This window comes from Morus notabilis, unplaced genomic scaffold (genome assembly GCF_000414095.1).
Source record: "Morus notabilis unplaced genomic scaffold, ASM41409v2 Scaffold302, whole genome shotgun sequence".
Lineage (NCBI taxonomy): Eukaryota > Viridiplantae > Streptophyta > Magnoliopsida > Rosales > Moraceae > Morus > Morus notabilis.
Genome location: NW_010364886.1, coordinates 199,292 through 223,883, shown reverse-complemented (window position 1 = coordinate 223,883; position 24,592 = coordinate 199,292). Strand labels below are relative to the sequence as shown.

At 38.5% G+C, this 24,592-nt stretch overlaps 1 protein-coding gene across 4 annotated transcripts; it reads right to left on the bottom strand.

Annotated features, from left to right (window-relative positions):
- Nucleotides 1-1,897: 1,897 nt before the first annotated feature.
- LOC21402016 (RHOMBOID-like protein 12, mitochondrial) lies at nt 1,898-24,210 on the bottom strand. 4 transcript variants are annotated; one of them, XM_024171509.1, is made up of 8 exons: nt 23,779-24,210; nt 22,631-22,751; nt 22,417-22,536; nt 11,041-11,151; nt 10,831-10,869; nt 2,675-2,779; nt 2,547-2,588; nt 1,898-2,233 (listed from the first exon to the last, which is right to left on the bottom strand). In XM_024171509.1, exons 1-8 carry the CDS (start codon nt 24,138-24,140, stop codon nt 2,150-2,152), a joined length of 984 nt encoding a protein of 327 aa, XP_024027277.1. In that variant the 5' UTR covers nt 24,141-24,210; the 3' UTR covers nt 1,898-2,149. The 4 variants fall into 4 exon arrangements, with proteins under 4 accessions (XP_024027277.1, XP_024027279.1, XP_024027278.1 ...); XM_024171511.1 differs by lacking the exon at nt 2,675-2,779; XM_024171510.1 differs by lacking the exon at nt 10,831-10,869.
- Nucleotides 24,211-24,592: the final 382 nt, after the last annotated feature.

Below are 24,592 nucleotides of genomic sequence, written 5' to 3'. Positions count from 1 at the left end.
ATCTAGGGAACCTTCAACGGAATCTTGAACTCCTTCAATCTCTAGTGTTTCTTGCCCTAGATTCTTGACTGAGATCGATCCCCTTTCCTAACCAAGTGCTCTGATACCACTGTTGGAAATTAAACCAACACCGACTTTGATCTTTCCGAATCAAAACAGAAAAGAAAACTGCAAGAACACAACAATTTGATTTCGGAGTTCGGTGAAATCACACCTACATCTCCGCGAACTCCCCAGAGGAAATTCGATATGCACTATCTGAACAAAGTTGTTTACAAGAGAGTTACAAACTTCAATCAACTAACAGCCTAACACTTTCCCGAGAAACTGAGCAAGAAAATACCCAAGAAAATTCACCTTTTCTCTCACCCTTCTCACTCTATACCGTCTCTCTCTCTCTCTCTTTCTCTCTAGAATTCTTTTCAAAGAAGAAAAAAATAGAAGCTAAAAAGAATATTACAATGAAACAGAATTATGTTTCTTTTATCTAGAGACCACGTAAGTCGGTCCAATCATATACTCCCACTTGTGCTGTTCTAGTCCACGTCAGCTTCAAAACATCTCCTCTAATAAGCGCTGTTGTTGAGCTCAAAAACGACTTGTTGTTTTTGTCTTCTTCAAATTTCAGCTTTGTTAAACTTTGACATACTAAGTCATATTAGAATTGATTCAACAACATATGTATCAACCATCAATGGGTCCACACAACAATATTACAAAAACTCCTCCTAAACTATATCATTTATAATACTTTGCCTCTAATTTTTGACACATAACATTCGTTTTTCAAATCTTAACAAAAAGCCCCCTCCGTTAGTTTTTTATCCGAAATCAACATCTAATTTATTATTTTATAGTATTTTTGTAACTCTATGGTTTAAAATTAAGTTTGAATTTAGGCCCCGTTCATTTCACTGATTCGAGTTTTGCTACAGTAAAAAGCTCTCAGAAACAGTCACATCTAATTTTTTTGCTACAGTAAAAGGCTCTCACACAACTTCACATCTCAACTCAAATTAAAAATTTGAATTAGCGAACTGAACGAGCCCTTAAATTCCTTGACGCTGCGGCAGCCAAAGGAGTTTTTCTGAAGCGCCTGAGCATGTCATAGCGCTGCAGCCTATACTTTCTGTCAAAAATCGCTGCTAATCAGCCCCAGCCCCTAGGCGCTCATTTACTAGCGCTGCAGCGCTCTTTCCCCCGTTTTTTTTTTTTTTTTCCTCTTTTATTCACTTGTTGATTTGGCTCCACATTTCCAACACTAGCACCGTCCATCACCTTGCGAAACCACCCATCTCGATAGAGGGTTCTGGCGATTTGCTTAAATCCGTTGTCTCTGTGTCTAGAAAAAAGGAAAGGGATGCTGAAATGCCCATTGCCGAACCCTTTTTTGATGATTGAATTGTCAAACCCATTATGTTGATGTGAAGAGAAAAAGAATTAATTCGTCAAGTTTAACCGCTAGGTGGTGCGAGAGTGCGATGGAGAGGATAGCGATTCAAGAGCAGAGGGAGAGAGAGTCTGAGCGTGGGGGAAGAGAATTTTCATTTTTCTTCTTATTTTATGTTTATTTCCAATTTTTGTTTCGTTTAAAGAATATTTTGTTATGATATTTGAAAAAAAAAATGTTAATATGATAAATACCCAATATAATAGGATTAATTGATCTAACAATACTCAAAATCATGAATTTTATAAGAAAAAATACATTCCGTTACCATGTACAACCAAATACAGTAAAATAATATTTCCTGTAAATCTAAAAAGAAGATTACTGTATGTAACCAAACTAAAGAATATATAATTTCTGAAAATCATATTATCCTCTCACTTTTCCAGTAATGTGATTCCTACCGATTACCACATACGAGACTCCCCCCTTAAGGAAAGGAAAAAGAAAAAGAAGAAAGAAGTCATTTATAGCTATTGTTCTTGTTTGTTACTCAAATGTCTTTAGCATTTTACTTGACAAAGGGCATTGGAAAATGAAGCTATGCAGCATTTGCTAGTGTAGATTTTGGATTTAATCCAAAAGAAAAACCTGTTAGAAGAACTAACTAAAACAGTTAATAACACTTGAATTTCGCCTTTTGATCTAAGCAACGCCCAAAAAAAGGGTGGAATCCCGTATCTCAAAAGCAATTCTTATTCAGAATCTTCCCCTCCGAAGCCGCGCCCAAGCTACAGCCGCCACTACACCACCACCAAGATGAGCAGATCCTGGAGTGTCTCCCTGCAATAATAATAAGAGTTGTTAGTTGGAATACAATTCTCTTATTTTACAAAATTTGTACAGAAAAATGAAGATAAAAAATAATGAATGAACAAGGTCAGGCAGGCCAATAAACATAATCGTTGCCAACAATTCGATCCGAGTGGGGATCCAGCTTCTCTGGGAAGATCTTCTAGCAGCTAAAAGCTCTTTCAGTATTTCTTCCTAATACCTCTAAACGCTACATTTGGTCTCGGGAAAGCAAAAGTTCGCTTATAAAAGCAATGTCAAACGGGTCCAAAAACAAGCAGTGAAAGAAAGGAGAGAATAATACCTCTATCATCCCCAAGACGTCTTTGCCAATTAGATAGATCCCCTGAAATGGTGAACAAACCAGAACAACTCCATAAGGATCTGCCTGATTGTTGGTGACCACAAAAAAAAATATCGAAGGAAACTTACCAATAAAATAGCAGGAATTGGTATGAAAAAGTTCAAATACAAGGTGGACTTTGGAAAGAGGAATATGTCGAGCAAAATGATAGCGTTGACAGCCCCACTAGCCCCCTAAAATCAAACGGCGACAGGACAATAATCAAACTAAGATTCAAGTTTTTCAACTCGAGTCCAACTTGAATGTAGTCTATCAGTCCATTTCCACAACATTTTTTTTTTAATAAGAAACAAGAATTTTATTGAAATTTAAAAATAATGAAAAAAATACAACGTAGGGGACAAGACGTCCACCAACAAATAGAAGAGAGAGAACCAAAACAGAGAACAAAGAACAAACCCAGAGCCTATAAATTCAAACAAAACCCCATCTCAACGTAAAATAATGTCCCAGCCTCTAATCAAATCTGAAAATGAGAACCCACTAAAATTCTTCGATTGAGACAACAACAATGCGAACCCAATAATTGATTCTATCCCAAACTTTGGCCTCGAACGTCCTCAAAAGATTCGATTGTTTCTTTCTAGCCACAAAGCCAATGTTCCAGTAAGGGCAACAATATTGCACACTCTCTTAATATCCTTAGTTCCAAATAGAAAGTCGCAGCCAAAAAGCTCTGTGATTCTTTCAGGGACTCCCCAAACAATTCCAAATTCTCCCAGTACACGATGCCAGATACTAATTGAAAACGGACAGTGAAGGAAAAGGTGAACCATCGTCTCATTAGCATTTCTGCAAAAAACACACGAGCTAGGAGATGGATAAAGATACGGCTTTCTCCTTTGCAACATATCGTGAGTGTTAAGTTTACATGACACCAGCAGGAACTGAGTCACTCCAAATAAAAGGATAAAGGCCAAAGGAAGGAAATGATTGATCATCAATAAGAAATTTAAAGAAAGATTTACAAGAAAACAATCCCAACCCCTCCAGGTTCCACACCCACATATCACCTCACTCAATCTTACACCCTCCAATCATCCCAATAGCTCCATGGTCTCTTCTATTTCTCTCTCACTAGGCTCCCTCCTAAAATGAAAGTTCCAGGACACATTACTCCCCTCTCTCAGATTGTAAAATGAAGAAGATAGCCGAATTATGAAGGGACGAATTCCTATACAGACAAGGAAATCGGTTAGAGAATGACTCCTCACTCAACCACAAATCTTTCCAAAACCCTGAATAGCTTTCCAAGGACTTGTAAAAGTTACTCTATCACAATTCATGATTCCCATTCTCCAAAACTCAACCCATATTTGCCTCAAACCACTCTGCACCATAACAAATTTCCTTCCCTTGGGAATCTCCAAAGCCCTTTTGACAAAAGAGCTTTGATGCGGAAGACCAAATTACCAATCTCCAAACCACCTTTCTCCTTAGGTTTACAAATTTTAGCCCATGCCACAAGATGATCTAACTTGTTTCTTCCCAACCTCCCAATGATCTAACTTGTTTCTTCCCAACCCCCCAACCCCCCCCCCTTCCCAAAAAAAAAAAAAAAAAAAGAGAGAAAAAAAGAAATCCCTCATCAATTTTTCAATCTTCACTGTAACTCCTTCAGGGATTTTAAAGATCAATAGAAAATATCGGTAATGACAATACCGATCTAATTAACGGCAATCTCCCTCCATGTAATAAAAACGCTCTCTTCCATCCATTAAGCCTTTTTATTCACCTTCGAAATTACCGGCACCCAAAAAGACGATCTGATTGGATTCCCACCTAATGGTAAGCCGAGATGTTTAATCGGCCACTCCACCACTGAACAACCTCCAATTGCCGCCAAACTTACCACATCCTCCACCTTAGTATTAAGGCCCAAAACTAGACTTTTTCCCAAATTAACTTTAAGTCAGAAGCAAAGCAAAAAAATATATCAATATTACTTTTCATTTCTTTAAGTCCGCAACCTGGAATGTATCAATATTAACTTAAGCCCACGTCCACAACATTACTATTCATTTCTGAGTCACAACATTACTCACACATAAAACGCACTGTATCTTAACTTTCATCATCTTTCATAACATAATTGGGTATATTTATGATGCAGCACACACATCAAAGATACACATCAAAGATGCAGACACATTTTAGAAAAAGATATAGAAACAAATAAGGCTTGATTGAAGATACTGATTGGGGCTGATTAGGGAATTTAATATGATTGATTGGGGAATTGATGATTGATGATTTTATTTCTGATATGATTTTATGTATTTAATCTACAATATTTACTTTCCTATTATAGCATGTAACCAGCCTATAAATTGGCTGCTTTGTTACTCTACAATTCATACTTGAATGAATAAGAATTACAGTATTCTACTTCTCTCTCAACTCTTTGTTTTCTCATCTTTCTCAATCTCTCTAATTTCTGCCTATCTCCTCTTTTCCCTTCTTTTTCCTCTCTTTTCTCATCTTCCCTCTCTAGTTCTACATATTTTTTCGTATCAAAGAACCTTCCATTCCTCTGACCTACCTTGTTTACAAAAGCTCTCCCGGTCCAAAACAAACCCAACAGCAGTCAAAACATCATTTTTTTTCCTTCTTTCTTTCAACACTTCCAAGGTTCAAAACCAGCCTCATGCGCCACCAACACCACCATCCGTCACCCACTGAAGACACCCCCGATCACAGTGCTCAGAAGATTGTAACCTTCCTAACCCTTGAATTCAACAGTTGAAAACTCTACCGGAAACACTGCCACCAGCTGCCCAAAGCTCCACGATGCATTGCCTTTTCCTTGTCCAAAGCTCTCACCAGTCCAAACAGTTTGCCTCTTTGCTGCGCTGATCCTTGCCTCGTGTAGTAAGTCTTTCTTTCACATTACATACGGCATATAAGTATGTTTGGCTAGGTATTTCATTTACTGTGTGTTGGATCTATTCTTTGGGCTTATCTCATTATTTTACTTTTGGCCCCTATTTACCTTTTCAACCATTGCGTGTTAGTATATAGCTAAATCATATGTTGAGAAATTGAAGATCCGGTTGTGATTTGACCATAATCATACGGATTTGATAGCTGTAATGTATATTCTGTGTTCATGATTTAGTCAACTCTGTAAATAAGGGAAATTAGCTGGATAGTAGTTATTCATTCCTAACTTTGTGCATTAGCCTTTCCTATAAGAAGGAAACAATTATTTCAAAGATTCGTCTTTGCTTATATGGTATCAAAGCCAAATTAGGTCTCTGTTCTTTTTTAAACCCTAGAACTCTCTTTTTTCTTTGCTTCAATCTTTCTCAGCCATGTCAGAAATTTCATCTGCATCTCAACTGACCCTGTTAATCCTTCAAACACACTAGAGACGCAATCAACCCACTCCGCTTCACACTCAGTCCAGATGACTACCTTTCGCCTAAATGGAGACCGGAGACAAGAAGGCGCCAGCAAAAGAGGATTCAACTTATGCTACTTGGGATGCTGAAAACTCCATGGTCATGACGTGGCTCGTTAATTCTATAGATAAAGACATTAGCTCGAATTATATGTGCTATCCCACGGCCAAAGAATTATGGGACAATATTAACCACATGTACTCTAATATGGGAAATCAGTCTCAAATTTTTGAGTTAACACTGAAACTTGGAGAGATGCGACAAGGAAAAAACTCTGTCGTCAAGTACTTTAATTCTCTAAAGAGGCTATGGCAAGACCGGGATCTGTTCAATGACTGAATGGAAATCTTCAGAAGATTGTAATCACTACAAGAAGATGGTGGAGAACAATCGTAATTACAAGTTTCTTGCTGGACTCAATGTTGAGTTCGACGAAGTACAGGGCAAAATCATTAGCAAACCGCCTATTCCCTCTATCAGTGACGTATTTTCTGAAGTGCAGAGAGAAGAGAGCCGCAGATTTGTTATGCTAGGAAAAAAGACTACTGATGAGCCTGTTGAGAACTCCGCTTTGAATGCTGCAGATGCAACTGCCAACAAGGCCAGCAGCTATCAACGAAGGACAAATGAGAAGCCTTGGGTATCGTGTGATTACTGTAAGCGACCTCGCCATACTCGAGAAACTTGCTGGAAAATTCATTGCAAGCCTGCAAACTAGAAAAGTAGCAAACCAGGAGAGAGAACTTCTCATGTGACTCCATCAGCCAATGAAGAAAAATCAGGGCCTTTTAGCAAAGGGTAGACGGATCACTTTCTAAAACTATTACGAACCAATTCCTCACTGGGTATTCCTAGTGTTTCTTTGGAAGGTATTAATCCTATGCCTCATCATGTTCAAATTCTGCTCTTCGATCATAGATTTGGGAGCTGCTGATCACATGGCAAGTTTCTTTAATCTCTTTAGTTCCAATTCTCCTTGCTCTGGTAGTGAAAAATCTGAATTGCCGATGGTAGTTTCTCACCTATTGCAGGGAAAGGACTCATAAAAATCTCTGAGAATATTATTCTTAAATCTATCCTTCATGTCCCAAAACTTACTCGCATTCTTTTGTCTGTGAGTAAATTATCTAGAGATGCTAATTGTCGTGTCACCTTTTTTGAATCTGTTCGTGAACAAATAATGCCATTAGCATCGAAGATTATGACATCCTAGTTTTTCTTATCTTAAAACATTTATTTCCTGCTTTTTTAAAAAAATATTGATTGTTCATCTTTTCATTGTGAAAGCTGTTATTCATCAAAGAGCCATCATGCCACATATTTATCAAAACCCTATTTTGCCACCAAACCATTTTATTTAATACACAGTGATGTTCAGGGCCCATCACGGGTTACTACTAGTATTGGAATAAGGTGGTTTGTGACATATATTGATGATCACACTAGTTTGTGCTGGGTCTATTTGATGAGTGAAAAATCTGAAGTTGAGAAATTATTTAAAGATTTTTACACCATGATTGAAAATCAATTTCAAACAAAAATATGTATTCTTCATTCTGATAATGGGGCAGAGCATTTCAACGAGATCTTGAGAAATTTTTTGAAAGAAAAAGGTATCCACATCAATCTACATGTCATGATACCCCCAACAAAATGGCATTACTGAGCGTAAAAACAAACATTTACTTGAAGGGGCATGTGCCATAATGTTTTTTATGAATGTTCCAAAGTATTTTTGGGGTGATGTTGTTTTAACTGCATGCTATTTGATTAACATGATGCCAACTCGTGTCTTAAAGTACATGACACCTCTTGGGTCTTTTAAAAAAAAATTCTCTCAAACATGAATATACCATGATTTACCTTTAAAGGTCTTTGGCTGCACTATTTTTGTTCACATACCAGGTCAATTTCGATCTAAACTTGACCCTCGAGCTAAAAAATGTGTTTTTGTTGGCTATACTCCTAACAAAAACATATACAAATTTTGACATGGGATGATTTGTACATGATCTAACACCTTTTCGGAGAGCAATTGGAATGTTTCGGTCATTGAGAGAGATTTCTTCAAGAATAGAACACGAGGGAGGAGAAACACCTGGAGAGTTTTCGTCCTACCGTGGGTTGGACTCTTGGCCTTGCTGGGAAACTTCAGAAGAAAGTCAGGTTCTTCCTAGAGTAAACCAGTCCAAATTTTTTCTTATTTGCATCTCCTTCAATAGAATCATTATTCTCTGTTGAGACAAGACTTGGTCTTGAGGATTCCTCATTATTTATTACATTTGTCTTTTCAATTGAAGAATTTTCAATTTGGACTTTTTCAATTTGAGTCAAATCTGAGTTTATTGGAGTTAAAACTGATTGCTTAGAACCAGATTCTGCATTTGAATTGTGTTTGATCTGGAAAAAATCTTCAATCACTAAATTCTTATCCCAAGTCGAATCTTCACTCTTTTTCTCCACCTGAAGAGGAGACTCAAAAGAAGGTTTTGTTATAAAAAGGATACATCCATAGATACAAACATCTTTTTCAAAACAGGATCATAGCATTTATAGCCCTTTTGATTTGGTGCATATCCTACAAAAACACATTTTCTGGCCCTAGGATCTAATTTACCACGGTTTTGATCATGATTGTGAACAAAGACAGTACAACCAAAGAGTTTAATTGGTAATTCAGATAAGATCCTAGAGAGTGGAAAATTTTTTGAAAAAACTTGCAAAGGAGTTTGAAAGTTTTGTGGTTTTGAGGGCATTCGATTAATAAGGTAAGTTGCCGTGAGAATTTCATATCCCCAAAGCATTATTAAAGAACTCCTTTCCATTATTACTTCGAAAAACTTGAATTTTCTCATGAAATTGACTTTGTACCATGGTGTAAAATTCTTTGAAAACTCCTTCAACTTTTGATTTTTCTTTTAACAAATAAACCCAACTTACTCTAGTGTGATCATCCATAAATGTGACAAACCATTTTTTTTCAAAAAGTGTTGGGGTTCTTGAGGGACCCCAAACATCACTGTGGATTAATGTAAAAGGTTTAGTGGATTTGTATAGTAAAGGGGAATAAGAAGATCAGTGTTGTTTGACAAAAATACAAATTTCACACTGAAATGAAGATGGATTATTATTAAGAAACAAAGATGGAAACAAATGTTTTAAATAATGGAAACTTGGATGACCAAGTCTATAGTGCCACAACATAATTTCATGATTACTAGAAAGAGACAGATTCAAAACATGAACTGCGGACTAATTTACTTGGAACTGTTCCATCTTTAAAGAAATAGAGTCCTCCATTTTTCCTAGCACTGCCAATCATCCTCCCCAAGGCCAGTTCCTGAAACTCATAATGAGTTGAATAAAAATTAGCTTGCAATTAAGATCTTGGGTTATCTTACTAATGGATAAGATTACATGACAATTTTGGAACATGAAGCACATTATTAAGAATTAAGAAGGAAGAGACTTTGATTAAACCAATTCCGGCTATTGCCGAAAAAGATCCATCAACAATTTTAATTTTCCTGTTTCCTGCACATACTATAAGATGAGAAAAGATGTGAGCAATTTGTCATGTGATCGGTTGCTCCCGAATCCATAATCCAAGGGCTAGAAGACACAGGTCCAACACTAGAAAAGGCTATGACACAAGAAGAATTACCTTGGGTTGCAAGGGAACATGAAGGAGTGACAGAAAATTGTGGAGATTTAAAGAGTTTATAGAGATGCTCTAACTGTTCCTTTGTGAAGGAGACACCTCCGAGTTGACTGATTGCTCTTGAGAGTCTTCAGTAGCGGTTTGGAAAGCCCTGCCATTGCCATCTTGTTTTTTCTTCAAATGCGCTAGTTTCCCATGAATCTTCCAACATGTCTCCTCTGTGTGCCATGGTTTTCTACAATGATCACACCATGGTCGTTTTTTCCTTTCTCCTTCCATGTCGGATCCTCCTGGATGACGTGAGACTAGTGCAGAGCCCTCGGATTCTGGTGTTGGTGCTGCACTGTTCAGCATAATTCTCATGTTTTCTTCTTATCGCACTTCTGAGAAAACCTTACGAATAGAAGGCAGGGGTTTTCGGCCAAGAATCCTTCCCCTTACCTCATCAAGACTTTTATTAATACCGTGACCTCATGGTCTCCTTACGGATTCTGGTGTTGGCAGTGCGATTGCTGCCTCCATGGAATTGAAAAGCCATGCTATCACCAAAGAATTCTCTGACCTCCATTTTCTAAAGCTTGAATCCTTTTCTCCGGGCTGCTTCTCTTCTCCAGTAATATATCCCAGTTTTCCTCTGCCATCGAGCGCAAGTTTGACAGACTATGACCACTCAAGGTAGTTTTTCCCGTTCAACTTTGAACAAAGATTTATAAGGAGGAACCGGTTGTTATATGATCAACACCACTATAGAGAGGGATGTATGGACTGTTTTCAGAGGTAACCTCATATGAGGTTTGGGCTCTGTTTACACCGGTCATGGCTGTCTTTGCCATTTTTCCTTTAGATCAGAATCCTAAGCTCTGAAACCATGTAGGTTTTGAGGGAAAAAATTACTAATTCCTCTTATTTCATACACGGTAGAGTACAAACTAATTATAGGATACATTGTACCCTTGACAGCTCACAAAGACAGCTAGCAAAAAAACAGAAACAATCTCAATCCGGAAACTAATCAAATGGAATCCGAAAATTCCCCTATCTCCTAGGAACCTTACCCCAATTCAAGAGATTCGGTTCTTTTATTCAGAAACAGGAAAGTAAACTAATTACAATTTTATTCTCTACTAGGAAATAAAATCTTCTACTTTCTGACACATACCAATGATGGCGTTCTTAAAGGGTCCTTCCAGAATTGGCCCTGTGAATAGCAAAAAGTTAGGAGGAGCTAAAACTTTTAAGTTTTGAAACTTGTTTAGGGCTTGCCATATATACCAACTAAAGCAAACAAACTGCATCCATAAAAACTGTAGTCCAACATCATTTTACCATTTTGTGTAAAAGTTTTCTAAGTGTAACAGACTAACAATACCTTTGATGATGAGGCCAAAAAGGCAGAATGCGCCAAGTAAAAAACAGAACCAGCTATGCCACCAGCTAGATACAACTTAAGTAAGAACTCAGGCCCAAAAACTTGACCAAGCTGTCCAGTGTGCCAAGAAAAGAAAATGATGAGAAATGTACAAAAAAAAAATGACATAATTATAAACTAGGCCAAATATTATATAATTAGGCTTTAAAATTATGGAATTTGAATTGAACAGGATATTACTGTTTCCAAGCCAAAGAAATGTGGGCAAGAAAGTATTAAGCCTCGGACCGTATTAATTGTCCAGTCCTCAAGGTTCTATTTATCAACAAATGTAAAAAAGAAAGCTCTTTTACGTGTTCCCAACATATACTTTCGCCTCAGTGAGTCAATTGTTGATCATTTTAGCAACATATTCTCTAAGGAGACATCACAAAATTGATAAAATAAGGCCATACATATCTATTTAACGGAGAATACTAAATCTTCTAAGAAGGTCTTGCGAGGGGGCAGATCAATTACGCAAATGCTAAACAAAACAACAGGGCCTAGATTTATGTCCACGAGTTGAATTAACAACTACGACAGATTGTTTTTACTCAAAAGTCATACCCCTAGAAAGTTCAAAGCCAATCAAAACAGATTTTGTGCATAGCTCTGTATGATTGCACTTGTATGCCTCCTATATGATGGGACTGTTAATCCAACATTGGCTTATATGTGAATAATTATGTGTTGTAAACTGTCATATAAGGTTATGCCTATTTAAAGTGGTTTACTAAGATTTGGGTAATTTAGGCTTTAATGTATCCAATAGAGTGTGAGCCTTTAATGTGTAGAGACATAAGGGTAATTCTATTTTTATGATGGGCTAAAATAGAAATATCAAAAGATAACAGAAAAGTTATCTATATATAGTGGTTATGGTCCTCAGATCACACGTATTACTATTCTACTCTTTTTTGACATCCCATCATCAGAGAGAGCAAGAGAGAGTTAAAGGATTCTCTAGGAGAACATGTTGATCTGGAAGATAAACCGCATAACTCTAGAGAGTAATTGATTGTCATGGATTCAGGTACGCTTCCGCATATTAATCTGTTGATTCTTGGTGATTTAGGCCTCGTTCACTTCACAGATTCGAGTTTTCAATTCGAGTTAAGATGTGACATTTTCTGAAAGCTTTTCACTGTAGCAGAAAAAGTTAGATGTGACATTTTCTGAGAGTTTTTTACTGTACAAACCTAAAACTGAAAACTCGAATCGGTGAAATAAACGAGGCCTTAACATGAATGTTTCCTAAATTTTGAGATATGTTTTACATCTAAGGATATTTTCTAACAAGTGGTATCAGAGTCTATTCATGTTGAATCATTGAGAACAAATTTTGGATGAATTTTTTATGGATGTATTCATATTTTATTTAATAATTTTCGGTTTAAAAAAATATATATGAAAAAGGGGATGTTATTGACCGGCGGCAATTTTCTGTTGCTGGCACAGTCACGACCACACCGACAAGGACAGCCGCGGCGGCATAAGAGAGAAAAAAAAAATTTTAAAGAACTGTGACTGGCAGCTGCTTCCGCCGCTGCCGGCGCACAGGAAAACCAGCACGGCCTCAAGCCGCCCCAGCAAAGTAGAGCCGCGGCCGTACAACAGGCGGCCATGGTAGCTGCCATGATGGAAGGGTCGCAACATGTTGCGACCCTTAGGGCAGCAGACTCTGGACTTCGGCCCAAAGCTGCTAGCAACACAGCATAAGCCCAATTGGGCCCGTATCTAAGGAAAGACGCTGCGGGCTTCGGCCCGCAGCATAACAAAAAAAAATTCTCTAAGGCCCTCAGGCCTTTTGGAATTACACGGGCCCAATTGGGCCCGTGAATGAAGACAGCCCGTAGCCATATGTAAAAAAAAACAGAGAGGCAGAAACGAGTAGGCGGGCTGGTTTAGGATCCGGGTTTGGGTTGACTAGAGCAGGTCCAGCCCTGACCAAGTCAAAGTATTTATTTTTTTAGTCAATTTTGGTGCAATGTAAATTTGAATATTGGTATGTTTATATATATCTTGAGATTATTTCAAATATGGCTATATATATATATATCTCATTCATGAAAAGTCACAATCGCTAGATGTGTTAAAAAATTATAAGGCTGAAGTTGAGAACCAACTTAGCAAAATGATTAAAACCGTCAGATTTAACTGTGGTGGTGAGTATTATGGTAGATGTGACGGTTCAGGTGAACAACGTCCAGGACCATTCACTAAGTTCCTAAAGGAATGCGGTATTGTCCCATAGTACACTATGCCGGGTTCGCCCACTATGAATGGTGTTGCTAAAAGACGAAATAGAATGCTTAAAGACATGGTGAGGAGTATGATTTGTCATTCTACCTTACCAAAATCATTCTGGGGAGAAGCGCTTAAGACTACAGTAGATATTCTTAACAGGGTTCTAACTAAAACGACTGTCAAAATCCCTTATTAACTTTGGACGGGCAAGAAGCCTAGTTTAAAACACTTGCATATTTGGCGATGACCAGCTGAGTTAGGCCATATAGGCCTAAAAACTGGACATAAGAACTGTAAGTTGCTATTTTATTGGATACTCTGAAAGATCCAAGGGGTACAAGTTTTCTGATCCCACGACACAGTCGATTTTCGAGTCGAGAAATGTCCGGTTCTTTGAGAATGCCAAGTTTGCAGGGGGAGATACATTTAGAGACTTTGTCTTTGAAGAGTAATATGTAGATATTCCCACAAGTGTTATTGGCATTGATCAGGATTCCATTCCTGACTTTGTTCAAGACACAATAGATCAAAACAATGTCGGAGAACCTCCATGTTAGGATCCTAGCCTCTACTGTTACGGTTAGCTAGCAATTAGTAGACGAGAATTGGCTAGAAGTCCTTTTTATTGAATTCAAACTATTTCTCCAGCAACAAGGAGCTTCAATCGTAGCTCTTGAACTTCAGAAATGGAAGAAATTATAGGAAGAATTACGAAAAGGAATTGCATGAAAGAAGTAAGATAGAGAGGGATTTTCGAGGAATCCCACAACCTCCCAGTATCAATCCAGCACCAAATTCTTCATGTCCTCACCCTCCTCGATGCTCCCCTTAAAACACTCATCCTCTAACCAATTCGCACGCCTCCCCGTAACGGCCTCCTAACTGGCTACGTCCCCACCCCTGGGCTGATCCATCTCCACTGGGCCTGGCCCACCCTGAACCATCTCATTTGGGCCTGGGCCCATCCCTTTACCACTCTTGGCCCTTCTAACGTAGACTTTCTAGACCAGATGTCTAACACTCCAATTCAAGAAATTATTCCAAAAGAACAAACTCTATTATCTCAAAAACCTATGCCCTTAAGGAGATCCACTAGAGAAAGGATAAGTGCAGTGCCAGATGACTACATTGTATTTCTCCAAGAACATGAGATTGGCATTAGAGTGATGGAAGATGATCCGATCAACTTCCGTCAAGCCATGGAAAGACTCTCAAAAGTGAATTGATGCCATAACTGAGGAGATTAAGTCCATAAAGGACAATGACGTGTGGGATCTTGTCCCATTTCTAGAAAGTGTGAAACCTATTGGTTGCAAATGGATATTTAAGACCAAGAGGGATTCAAAAGGTAATGTGGAAAGATACAAGGCTCGTCTTGTCGCCAAGGGCTTTATACAAAGAAAGCATCGACTATAAAGAGACTCTCTCCGGTTTCTTCGAAAGACTCTTTCACGACTATAATGGTATTGGTGGCGCATTTTGATCTTGAGTTACATCAGATGGATGTAAAGACATCGTTTGTCAATGATAACATTGATGAGACAATCTATATGATGCAACTAGAAAACTGTGTCAGGAGGCCCAAAGAATATGGTTTGCAAACTTAAGAAATCCATCTATGGGCTCAAATAAGCGTCTCGACAATGGTATTTTAAGTTTCATCAAGTGATCATCTCGTTCGGTTTTGAGACAAATTTGGTCGATGATTGATTATGTTCTGTGGGAGCAAGTATATTTTTTTGATTTTATATGTCGATAACATTTTGCTTGCCAACAACGATATAGGCTTATTGCACAAAATCAAAAGATTTCTAGCTAAGAATTTTGAGATGAAAGATCTTAGTGACACCTTTTTTGTATTAGGCATAAAGATACACTAGGATCGCTCTCAGGATATTCTTGGATTATCACAAAAGAGTTATATCGAACAAGTTCTCAAGATATATGCATGTAAGATTGCAAACCAGGTGATACTCCTATGTCAAAGGGAGACAAGTTTAGTCTCAATCAGTGTCCTAAGAATGATTTTGAGGAAAAGGAAATGCAGAAGATTCCTTATGCGTCAGTAGTATGAAGTATGATGTATGCTCAGGTTTGTACGCGTCAGGATAATGCGTACATTGTTAGGATGTTGGGCAGATATTTAAGCAATCCAGGAGTAGACCATTGGAAAGCAGCCAAACGGGCCTTGCGGTACTTACAGAGAACAAAAGACTCCGATTGAGATCATTGGGTATACTGACTCCGATTTTGTTGGATATCAAGATAGTATGTGAGGAAATTTAGGAAGTGATCCTCTGAATCTTATTCATTGATTAACGGGTATATATATACACATAAGAGGAGCTAACCCTAGTCCACAAAATCAGGAACTAATAGATCTTATCTCTGAAATTTAAACTAGTATTACAATATTTGTGAATACTCTTAATATCCGGGATATCACAAGAATCCTAACGTCTAGCTTGATTTTCTACACTCCCCCTCAAGCTGGATGGTATATACTTGCCATGCCTAGCTTAGAACTCAACTCGTGAAAGTTAGGAGAATGAAGAGCTTTAGTAAAAATGTCTGCTACCTGGTGCTGTGAAGGAACATGTCTTAAGGAGATCATTCTGCTTTCAATCTTCTCACTGATGAAGTGCCTGTCTATCTCAACGTGTTTCGTTCTGTCGTGGTGCACCGGGTTCTTTGCGATGGCTATAGCTGATTGATTGTCACATAGCATTTCTATAGGTCCATCTATCCTTACTCTAAGTTCTTCCAGTAGTCGCTTTAGCCAAATGGCTAAGGCTCAAAACTCAGCTTCGGCGCTGCTGCGTGCAACTACTGCCTGCTTCTTGCTACGCCATGTTACTAGATTTCCCCACACATATGAACAGTAGCCTGAGGTTGATCTTCGATCTATAGGGGATCCGGCCCAGTCTGCATCTGTGTAGACTTCAAGAGTCCTAGTGGAAGTTTTCCTGAACATTAATCCCTTTCCGGGATCCTTCTTGAGATATCTCAGTATCCTGTACACAGCCTCCATATGCACCTCAGAGGGTTTATTCAAGAATCGACTGACTACACTGACTGTAAAACTTATGTCACGACAGGTATGAGCTAGGTAGATTAGTTTTCCCACCAATCGCTGGTATCTTCCTTTGTCGACTGCTACTCCATCGGCTTGAGCTCCTAACTTGGTGTTTGGGTCCATAGGTGTTTCAACTGGTTTACACCCGATCATGCTTGTTTCCTTTAGAAGGTCTAGAACATACTTTCGCTGCGAGACAGATATTCCTTTGCTTGATCTGGCCACTTCCATCCCGAGAAAAAACCTTAGATGTCCGAGATCCTTAATTTCGAACTCTTTAGAGAGCAAGAGTTTGAGATGTTTAATTTCTTCTCCATTGTTTCCTGTGAGCACTATGTCATCGACATATACAATGAGCACTGTGAGTCTTTCATCTACTGAGTGTTTCACAAATAAAGTGTGATCCGCTTGGCATTGAGAGTATCCATCTCGTCTTAGAACCCTTGTAAATCTGTCAAACCAGGCTCGGGGTGATTGTTTGAGGCCATACAGTGACTTCTGGAGTTTGCATACTTTATCCTTTGTGGAGTTGTTCTCAAATCCCGGAGGTAACTCCATGTATACTTCCTCTACAAGGTCTCCATTCAGGAATGCGTTCTTCACATCGAGTTGAAATAATGGCCAATCTCGGTTCACTACTATGGACAATAGGACCCGGATAGTGTTTAGCTTAGCAACTGGTGTAAATGTCTCTTGGTAATCGATTCCATAGGACTGTGTAAAACCTTTGGCTACCAAGCGGGCCTGGAATCGTTCCACGCTTCCATCTGCCTTATGTTTTACCGAGAAGAGCCATTTGCATCCTACAGTGCGTTTTCCCGGTGGGAGCATGGTGAGAATCCAGGTTCCATTCTTCTCAAGTGCTCGGATTTTTTCCAAGGCTGCTGCTTTCCATTCAGGCACTTGTAAGGTTTCATGAACGGAATTAGGAATCTGGACTTGATCCAAAGATGACACAATTGCCCTATAACCCGGGGACAGGTTGGAATATGTCATGTAGTTGTGAAGAGGATGTTGAGTGCATGAGCGGACTCCTTTTCTTTCCGCAATTGGCCTATCTAGGTCCGAGCCGTGATCTGTAAATTTTCCAGCCAGAGGAACATGAGTAAGTTTTTCCTTACCTTGCGGTTTTTCAAGGACAGTTGGAGCCGGATTAGACTCTTGGTTTTGCTGAGTTTGTACAAGCTCTTCTTGTCGGCGCCTTCTTCTTGAGTAGACAATAATCTCTTTATTTACTGTAGTGTGACTCGGGAGATGAGTAGGACTCAATAGGTTTGACTCAGGATTTACAAGTTGAGATTCGGTTGGTAGAGGGTTTGCCAGTGTGGGAGGTGTCTCGGCTGAGGGCAGGGTTGGTAGAATAGTGGGAGTATCAGTGGTGACATTGGTGACATTGGTTGGATCGGAGATTGTATCAATAATAGAGGTCCAATTCTGTGATTCTTGCACATTGCTCTCCCCCTGAATTGCATAATTGGGGTAGAAAGGTTTGTCTTCGAAGAAAGTTACATCCATGGAGTGGAAGAACTTTTTGGTGTTGGGGCAGTAACATTTGTATCCTTTCTTGTTGGGTGAATAGCCCAGAAAGATACACTTTGTAGCTCTTGCATCAAGTTTTCCCCGATGTTGTGAGTGGATGTGAGCAAACACTGTGCAACCAAAAATCTTAAGTGGAATTTGAGAAATGAGGTGAGAATTAGGATATGCGTTAAGGAGGGTTTGGTTTGGTGTTTTGTAGTGTAAAATTCGGGAAGGCATTCTATTAATGAGATAAGTTGCGGTGAGAACAGCTTCGCCCCAGAATCTTTTGGGAACGTTGGAAGTGAATAACAAGGAACGAGCAACCTCAAGTAAGTGGCGATTCTTACGCTCGGCTACTCCACTTTGTTGAGGTGTGTCGACGCAGGAACTTTGATGGACAATACCATGAGACTGCAAGTAAGGGTCAAGGACAGTGTTAAAGAAATCTCGGGCATTGTCAGTTTTGAGAACCTGAATATTCGTATGGAATTGGTTTTGGATCATGGTATGAAAGTTTTGGAAGATTTGGCTAGTTTCGGATTTATCTTTCATGAGAAATACCCAGCTTAGTCGTGTATGATCATCAACCAATAGTAAGAACCATCGAGCCCCTGTGATATTTCGGATTTTTGAAGGCCCCCAGATATCCCCATGAATGAGGGAGAATGGATGAGAAGGTTTGTATGGTCGCGGAGAATATGTACTTCGAGTATGTTTGGATAGTTGGCAGACATCACAGTGGAAAAATTTAGAAGTTTTATTATTGAATAATGATGGAAAAAGACGTTCAAGATACATAAAATTTGGATGACCTAAGCAATAGTGCCACAACATAATAACACTATATCTATTAGAATGACTCATTGACTCTTGACTCTTGACTGCTACTGGGTTGACTTTGGGAACTAGCACTAAGTGCATTACATCTCGGGTTTGTTGGTGGATTGTCAAATTTGAGAAGATATAGGCATGCACAAAGCTCAGCATTGCCAATCGTCTTCCCCGAATCCAAGTCCTGAAATACACAAGATTTAGTAAAAAACTTAGTCTCACAGTTTAAGTCTTTATTGAGTCTGCTAATAGATAGTAAATTGCAGTCAAGATTAGGCACAAAAAAAAACTGAGTGAAGGGTCAGATTTTGTGAAAGCTAGACAGTGCCAGTTCCAGCAACTGTAGAGCATGAGCCATCTGCAATACGAACAGTGTGAGTGGTCGGACATGGACTGTAGGCGGATAACAGGGACCTGTCACCTGCCATGTGATCAGATGCGCCAGAATCTACAATCCAGTGGGTTGGGGGTGCCTTTGCGGCATGAAAGGCCAGAGTGTTATTACCTCGCTGAGCGACTCCCCCTGTGCCAATCACTGATGGGTTGGTAGAATGATGAGCCTGACTAATCATGTGCTGCAGCATCTCAAGTTGATTCTTGGTGAATGGAGCTTGACTTGGACTTTTGGATTCTTCAGTAGAAGCAACGTTTCCACGGCTCTCATGATCACCGAATGTGTGGCTGGGCTTCCAATCTGCAGGTTTTCCGTGCAGCTTCCAACAGGTTTCTTTGACATGTCCTGGTTTGCGACAGTGATCGCACCAGGGTCTTCCCTTGCGTGGCCTGTTATCACTGCGATTCTGAGGACGTCCACGTACATCATGTGTAGAAGAGTCTTGGGCTTTGGAACTGTCCTTATGGGTTACTAAGGCTGACCCCTCTACATTCCCGGGCACCCCTGGTTGCCCCATCATCACTCTTTTTCGGCATTCTTCTCTGCGGACCTCAGAGAAAGCCTCTCGGAGACTTGGTAAAGGCTTGGTACCTAAGATCCGGCCACGAACGTCATTGAGAGATTTATTGAGGCCCATAAGAAATTTAAAAACACGCTTGGTTTCCACAATTTTCCTGAAGCGAGCACTGTCATCAGGGCACTTACACTCAATTGATTCAAAAAGATCTAGTTGTTGCCAATAACGGGTGAGACTTTTGAAATAGGCAGTAACAGGGAACTCGCCTTGTCTGAGATCGTGCAGAATACTCTCAATATGGAAGAGTTTAGCAGTGTTTTCACTGCTGGAGAAAGTGTCATGGGCTGCATCCCAGATTTCCTTTGCAGTGGAGTAAAGGAGAAAATTCTCGCCAATTTCTGTAGTCATGGAATTGATCAGCCATGACATCACCAGGTTGTTCTCGGCTCTCCACACCCTGAATTGGGGATCCTCTGGTTTTGGCTGTGCAGCGGCTCCAGTGAGGTAGTCATCACGACCTCGGCCACAAATAAACATCATGACGGACTGAGACCATTGAAGGTAATTATGACCAGTGAGTTTATGACCGGTCACAGGGATAAGACTGCCTTCAGATGGGACTGGATTATTCAGGGATGGAAGAGCAGTGGATGAGGTACCACTGGTTGTGGAGGTTTGTTCAGATTCCGCCATTGAGGATTAAGGGAAAGAAAGAGAGAGAGAGAAAAAAAACTTGAGAGGAGGACTGCTGGAGATGGCTAGCAAGCGGAGAACTGCTTAGTGACCAGAAGGGGAACGGCGGCAGAGTTAGGGCTCAGAGTGGCTCTGATACCATGAGGAAATTTAGGAAGTGACCCTCTGAATCTTATTCATTGATTAACGGGTATATATATACACATAAGAGGAGCTAACCCTAGTCCACAAAAGCAGGAACTAATAGATCTTATCTCTGAAATTTAAACTAGGATTACAATATTTGTGAATACTCTTAATATCCGGGATATCACAAGAATCCTAATGTCTAGCTTGATTTTCTACAGTATGAAATCTACGTCGGGCTATATCTACCTGCTAGCTGTGGGTGATGTCTCCTACAAGAGTGTTAAACAGTCTCTTATAGCCTCTTCTACCATGGTGGCATAATTCATAGCGTACTATGAGACGTCCAATCACAGAATATGGCTGCGAAATTTTGTCACGAGGCTGCGCATAGTGGAGGGTATTAAAAGACCACTCAAGTTATTTTGTGACAATAAGTCGGCAGTTTTGTATTCCAATAACAACAGGAGCTCGACGAAGTCAAAGCCTCTAGACATCAAGTTCTTAGTTGTTAAATAAAGAATTCAGAGTGGACAGTTGTCTATAGAACACATCGGTACAAACTCCATAGTTGCGAATCCGCTTACTAAGGGATTGCCACCCAAAGTGTTTTATGAACACACTTCTAGTATGAGTGTCATGTCATTTGAGGATAATCAGTTTTAGTGGGAGTTTGTAATTTTAGATGCTTTTCTGATATAAACATATTTTAATTTATTTCAATTTATGGATATTTTGATATTATTTTCTGCATAAATAAAGTTTTGGTTTATTTACACTCTAATTTTGGTATGGTTTGATCTCACTAAAGTTTAAAGCTGGACCAATTAGAAATATGCATATTAAGATCACATTGTATGAAATTTTCATGCTACACATCCACATCATGATCCATGTCATTCAGTTGTATCGGCATACGTGACAATTGATAGGTCGAGTTACGGCAGATGTAACGAAAGCCGCTTTGATCTTATGTTAGTATGGTTGATGGACCGGATTGGTTATAGATACATTTCGGTAATGACAGCAAAGTTGAGCTCATACAGTTATTTTTGCAATGTTTAATTATAAGGTTACACATATAGTCCAAGTAGGAGATTATTGGATCCTTAATCCATCATTGGGCTCATATGTGAATTATTATGTGTTGTAGACTGTCATATAAGGTTAAGCCCATTTAAAGTAGTCTACTAAAGTTTGGGTAATGTGTGCGTTAATGTATCTAATAGGGTGCGTGCCTTTAATGTGTAAAGCCTTAAGAGTAATTTCTATTTTTATGATTGGCTAAAATAAAAATACCAAAAGATACAAGAAAGTTATCTATATATAATGGTTATAGTCTCCAGATCACACGTATTACCATTTTATTCTTTTCTGACATCTCATCATCAGAGAGAGCGAGAGAGAGTTAGGCCCCGTTCATTTCACTGATTCGAGTTTAGAATTTGAGTTTTGCTACAGTAAAAAGCTCTCAGAAACAGACATTTAACGTTTTTGCTAAAGTAAAAAGCTCCCATAAAAAAATCACATCTCAACTCGAATCAGCAAACTAAACGGGCCCATAAAAGATTCTCTAGAAAAACGTGTTGATCTGGAAGACAAACCGCACTGCTCTAGAGAGTAATTAATTGTCATGGATTCAGGTATACTTCCGCATATTAATTTATTGATTCTTGGTGATTTTAACATGAATGTTTCCTGAATTTTGAGATATGTTTTACATTTAAAGATATTTTCTAACAGGGACTAGTATCCACAACGAAAAACTATACTTGTTAATGCTTTTAAACATTACAAATTATCTGAACGAACAAATTAATTCCCTAACATAAGATAAAAAAATTTTGGATGACAATATAAGATGAAACAGCAGTAAGAAAAATACAAAAATCAGATTTGAATATATGTTTTGGAGGAAGATAAACATACATGCACTCCGAAGAAATATAGTCCAATCATGTTATGAAGAATATGATCAATATCCATATGGCTGAATGCGGAAGTTATCAAAGTGTGCAGACGTCCACTTTTGAAGTTTTCAACTGAGATCTGTTCACAGAACATCAACAAAATACGGAAAGCATAGAGTTAAAAATGTACAATACGAACCATATATTATAAGTTTGACTATTTAAGAACTCACAGTAAAATTCTTATACATAAATCTGGGATCTGCAAGCCTCCATAACAGGAAAATTGCGACATTAGCAACAATCAAGCTGATGACCACATCATGCGGTGATAGCCCACGTAACCATGACCTCCTACAAAGAGTAGATAGATAATGAGTTTTCACATATTAAGGTGTACAGACTACAAGCTAATAACTATCAAAATTGATAAGTACATAAGAATTTATCTAGTAAACGATTGTGAAGATAAAAGTTTCAAGTTTTGAAGACAATAAGAATAACTAAATAAATAAATGTGCTCAATCTAATAACAACATGACAACAAAATCAATTTCCACCATAGTGGGGGAACAAAAATTCACACCTTGCAAGAGCAAATTAAGGCGAATTTCAAGCTTTCTTCCATCTTGAAATAAATAAATAAATATAGGGGGCGTTTGGTAGAGGGATTCGTTCCCTGATTCGAATCATGATTCGTGGTTCGTTACAGTATTTTCTCTCACAAAAAATACACGTAAATCGAAAATGGTTCGAATCACATAGTTTGAATCCTCCAACCAAACGAACCCTAAATAATAGATCAAAAACAAGCTAATCAGTCATAAACACAGGGAGTAAACTAATGATATTATTCAAAGAAACTACAATCTGCACATGCCCAAAAGTTTAGTTACAACAATATTCACGACCCTAATAACGATCATTGTCATAGAATATCCAGAACCTTGAGTAAAATTAAAATATGCTCATATCCTCTTTCTAAAGGCATTGCAGCCATGCTTAAGCATTTGGAGATTATTGACAACTATAAAACTTAGTTCAAATTAGTATCTTCTCATTGTTCTTACTTTCCTCTATTCAATTTTTCTTAGCCATATAACCCTAATAAATCAATGCCCCACATTCTGACAAAACATGCTCAGCTGAGAAAATGAAAACAAAATTTGCTAATTGCAAGGAAGATCTCAAACCTATTTCTTCCGAATTATAATGTTAATATGGGTTTGATCCCAGAGAAACTTAAAAATAAAAAATAATATAAAATAAAATAAATAAATTCAGAACCAAAATCATTAAGGTTTACTACTTTATTTCCATTTTCCGACAATTTCTCGGGAACCAAACAGACTCCACTACCACAAAAACCAAAACACGTTACCACCCGGAACGCTGCTGAAATGAGCGAAAACTTGGGTTGGGAAATTGACCGCCTCGAAAACCAACTCTAAAATCCGCAAGACTCTTTCTTAAAAGGGTATTCGAAGAACAGTCGAACGAGCGCTTGGCGAGTAATGGGTTGGCGAGAAAGCCACGGATTTCGGCAGAGAGAGAGGTGTGTGACCGCCATGAATGAGCAAGGAAGTGGGTTTGGGTTTGGGTTTGGGCTGGTTTTGTGAGGGAAGCGAAAGGCTTTTGGAAACGAGAAAGGAAGAGAGAAGAGGTGGTTGTGGTTGTAGAGTGGGAGAGTTTTCTCGTGAGATTGGAGGTAAGTTTGAGAGAGAGAGAGACTAGTCTCTGCATTTTTTTTCTTTCTTTTTTGTTTTCTTTTCTGGAGTTGAAAGAGCACTGTGCAGTGTTGGGTTTTTTTTTTTTTTTTTTTTTTTTTTGGAACACTTGTTTTCTTGCAGTTGTAGCAGAGGGAACGATGTTTTATTCTTTTCTTTGTTAGATTCAATATTACAGTAAATTACACCGTTGCCCAAAATATTCTTACATAATGCATGATGAATTTTTGATTCTGACAAACTCCATAATTTTAAAATCTGTTATAACTAAGATCTAATAGTTGATGAATATTATCAATTTGACTTTTTAAAACACGAATTCACATAAAAGATAAAAATTATTATTTTTCAAGTCATGTTATGTGAAAATTCGTATATTAAATTATCAATTTGATAATAATTAGTCATTAAACTTCAATTACAATTGATTTTCAAATTTATGATACAATTTGTTAAAATTGAAAGTTT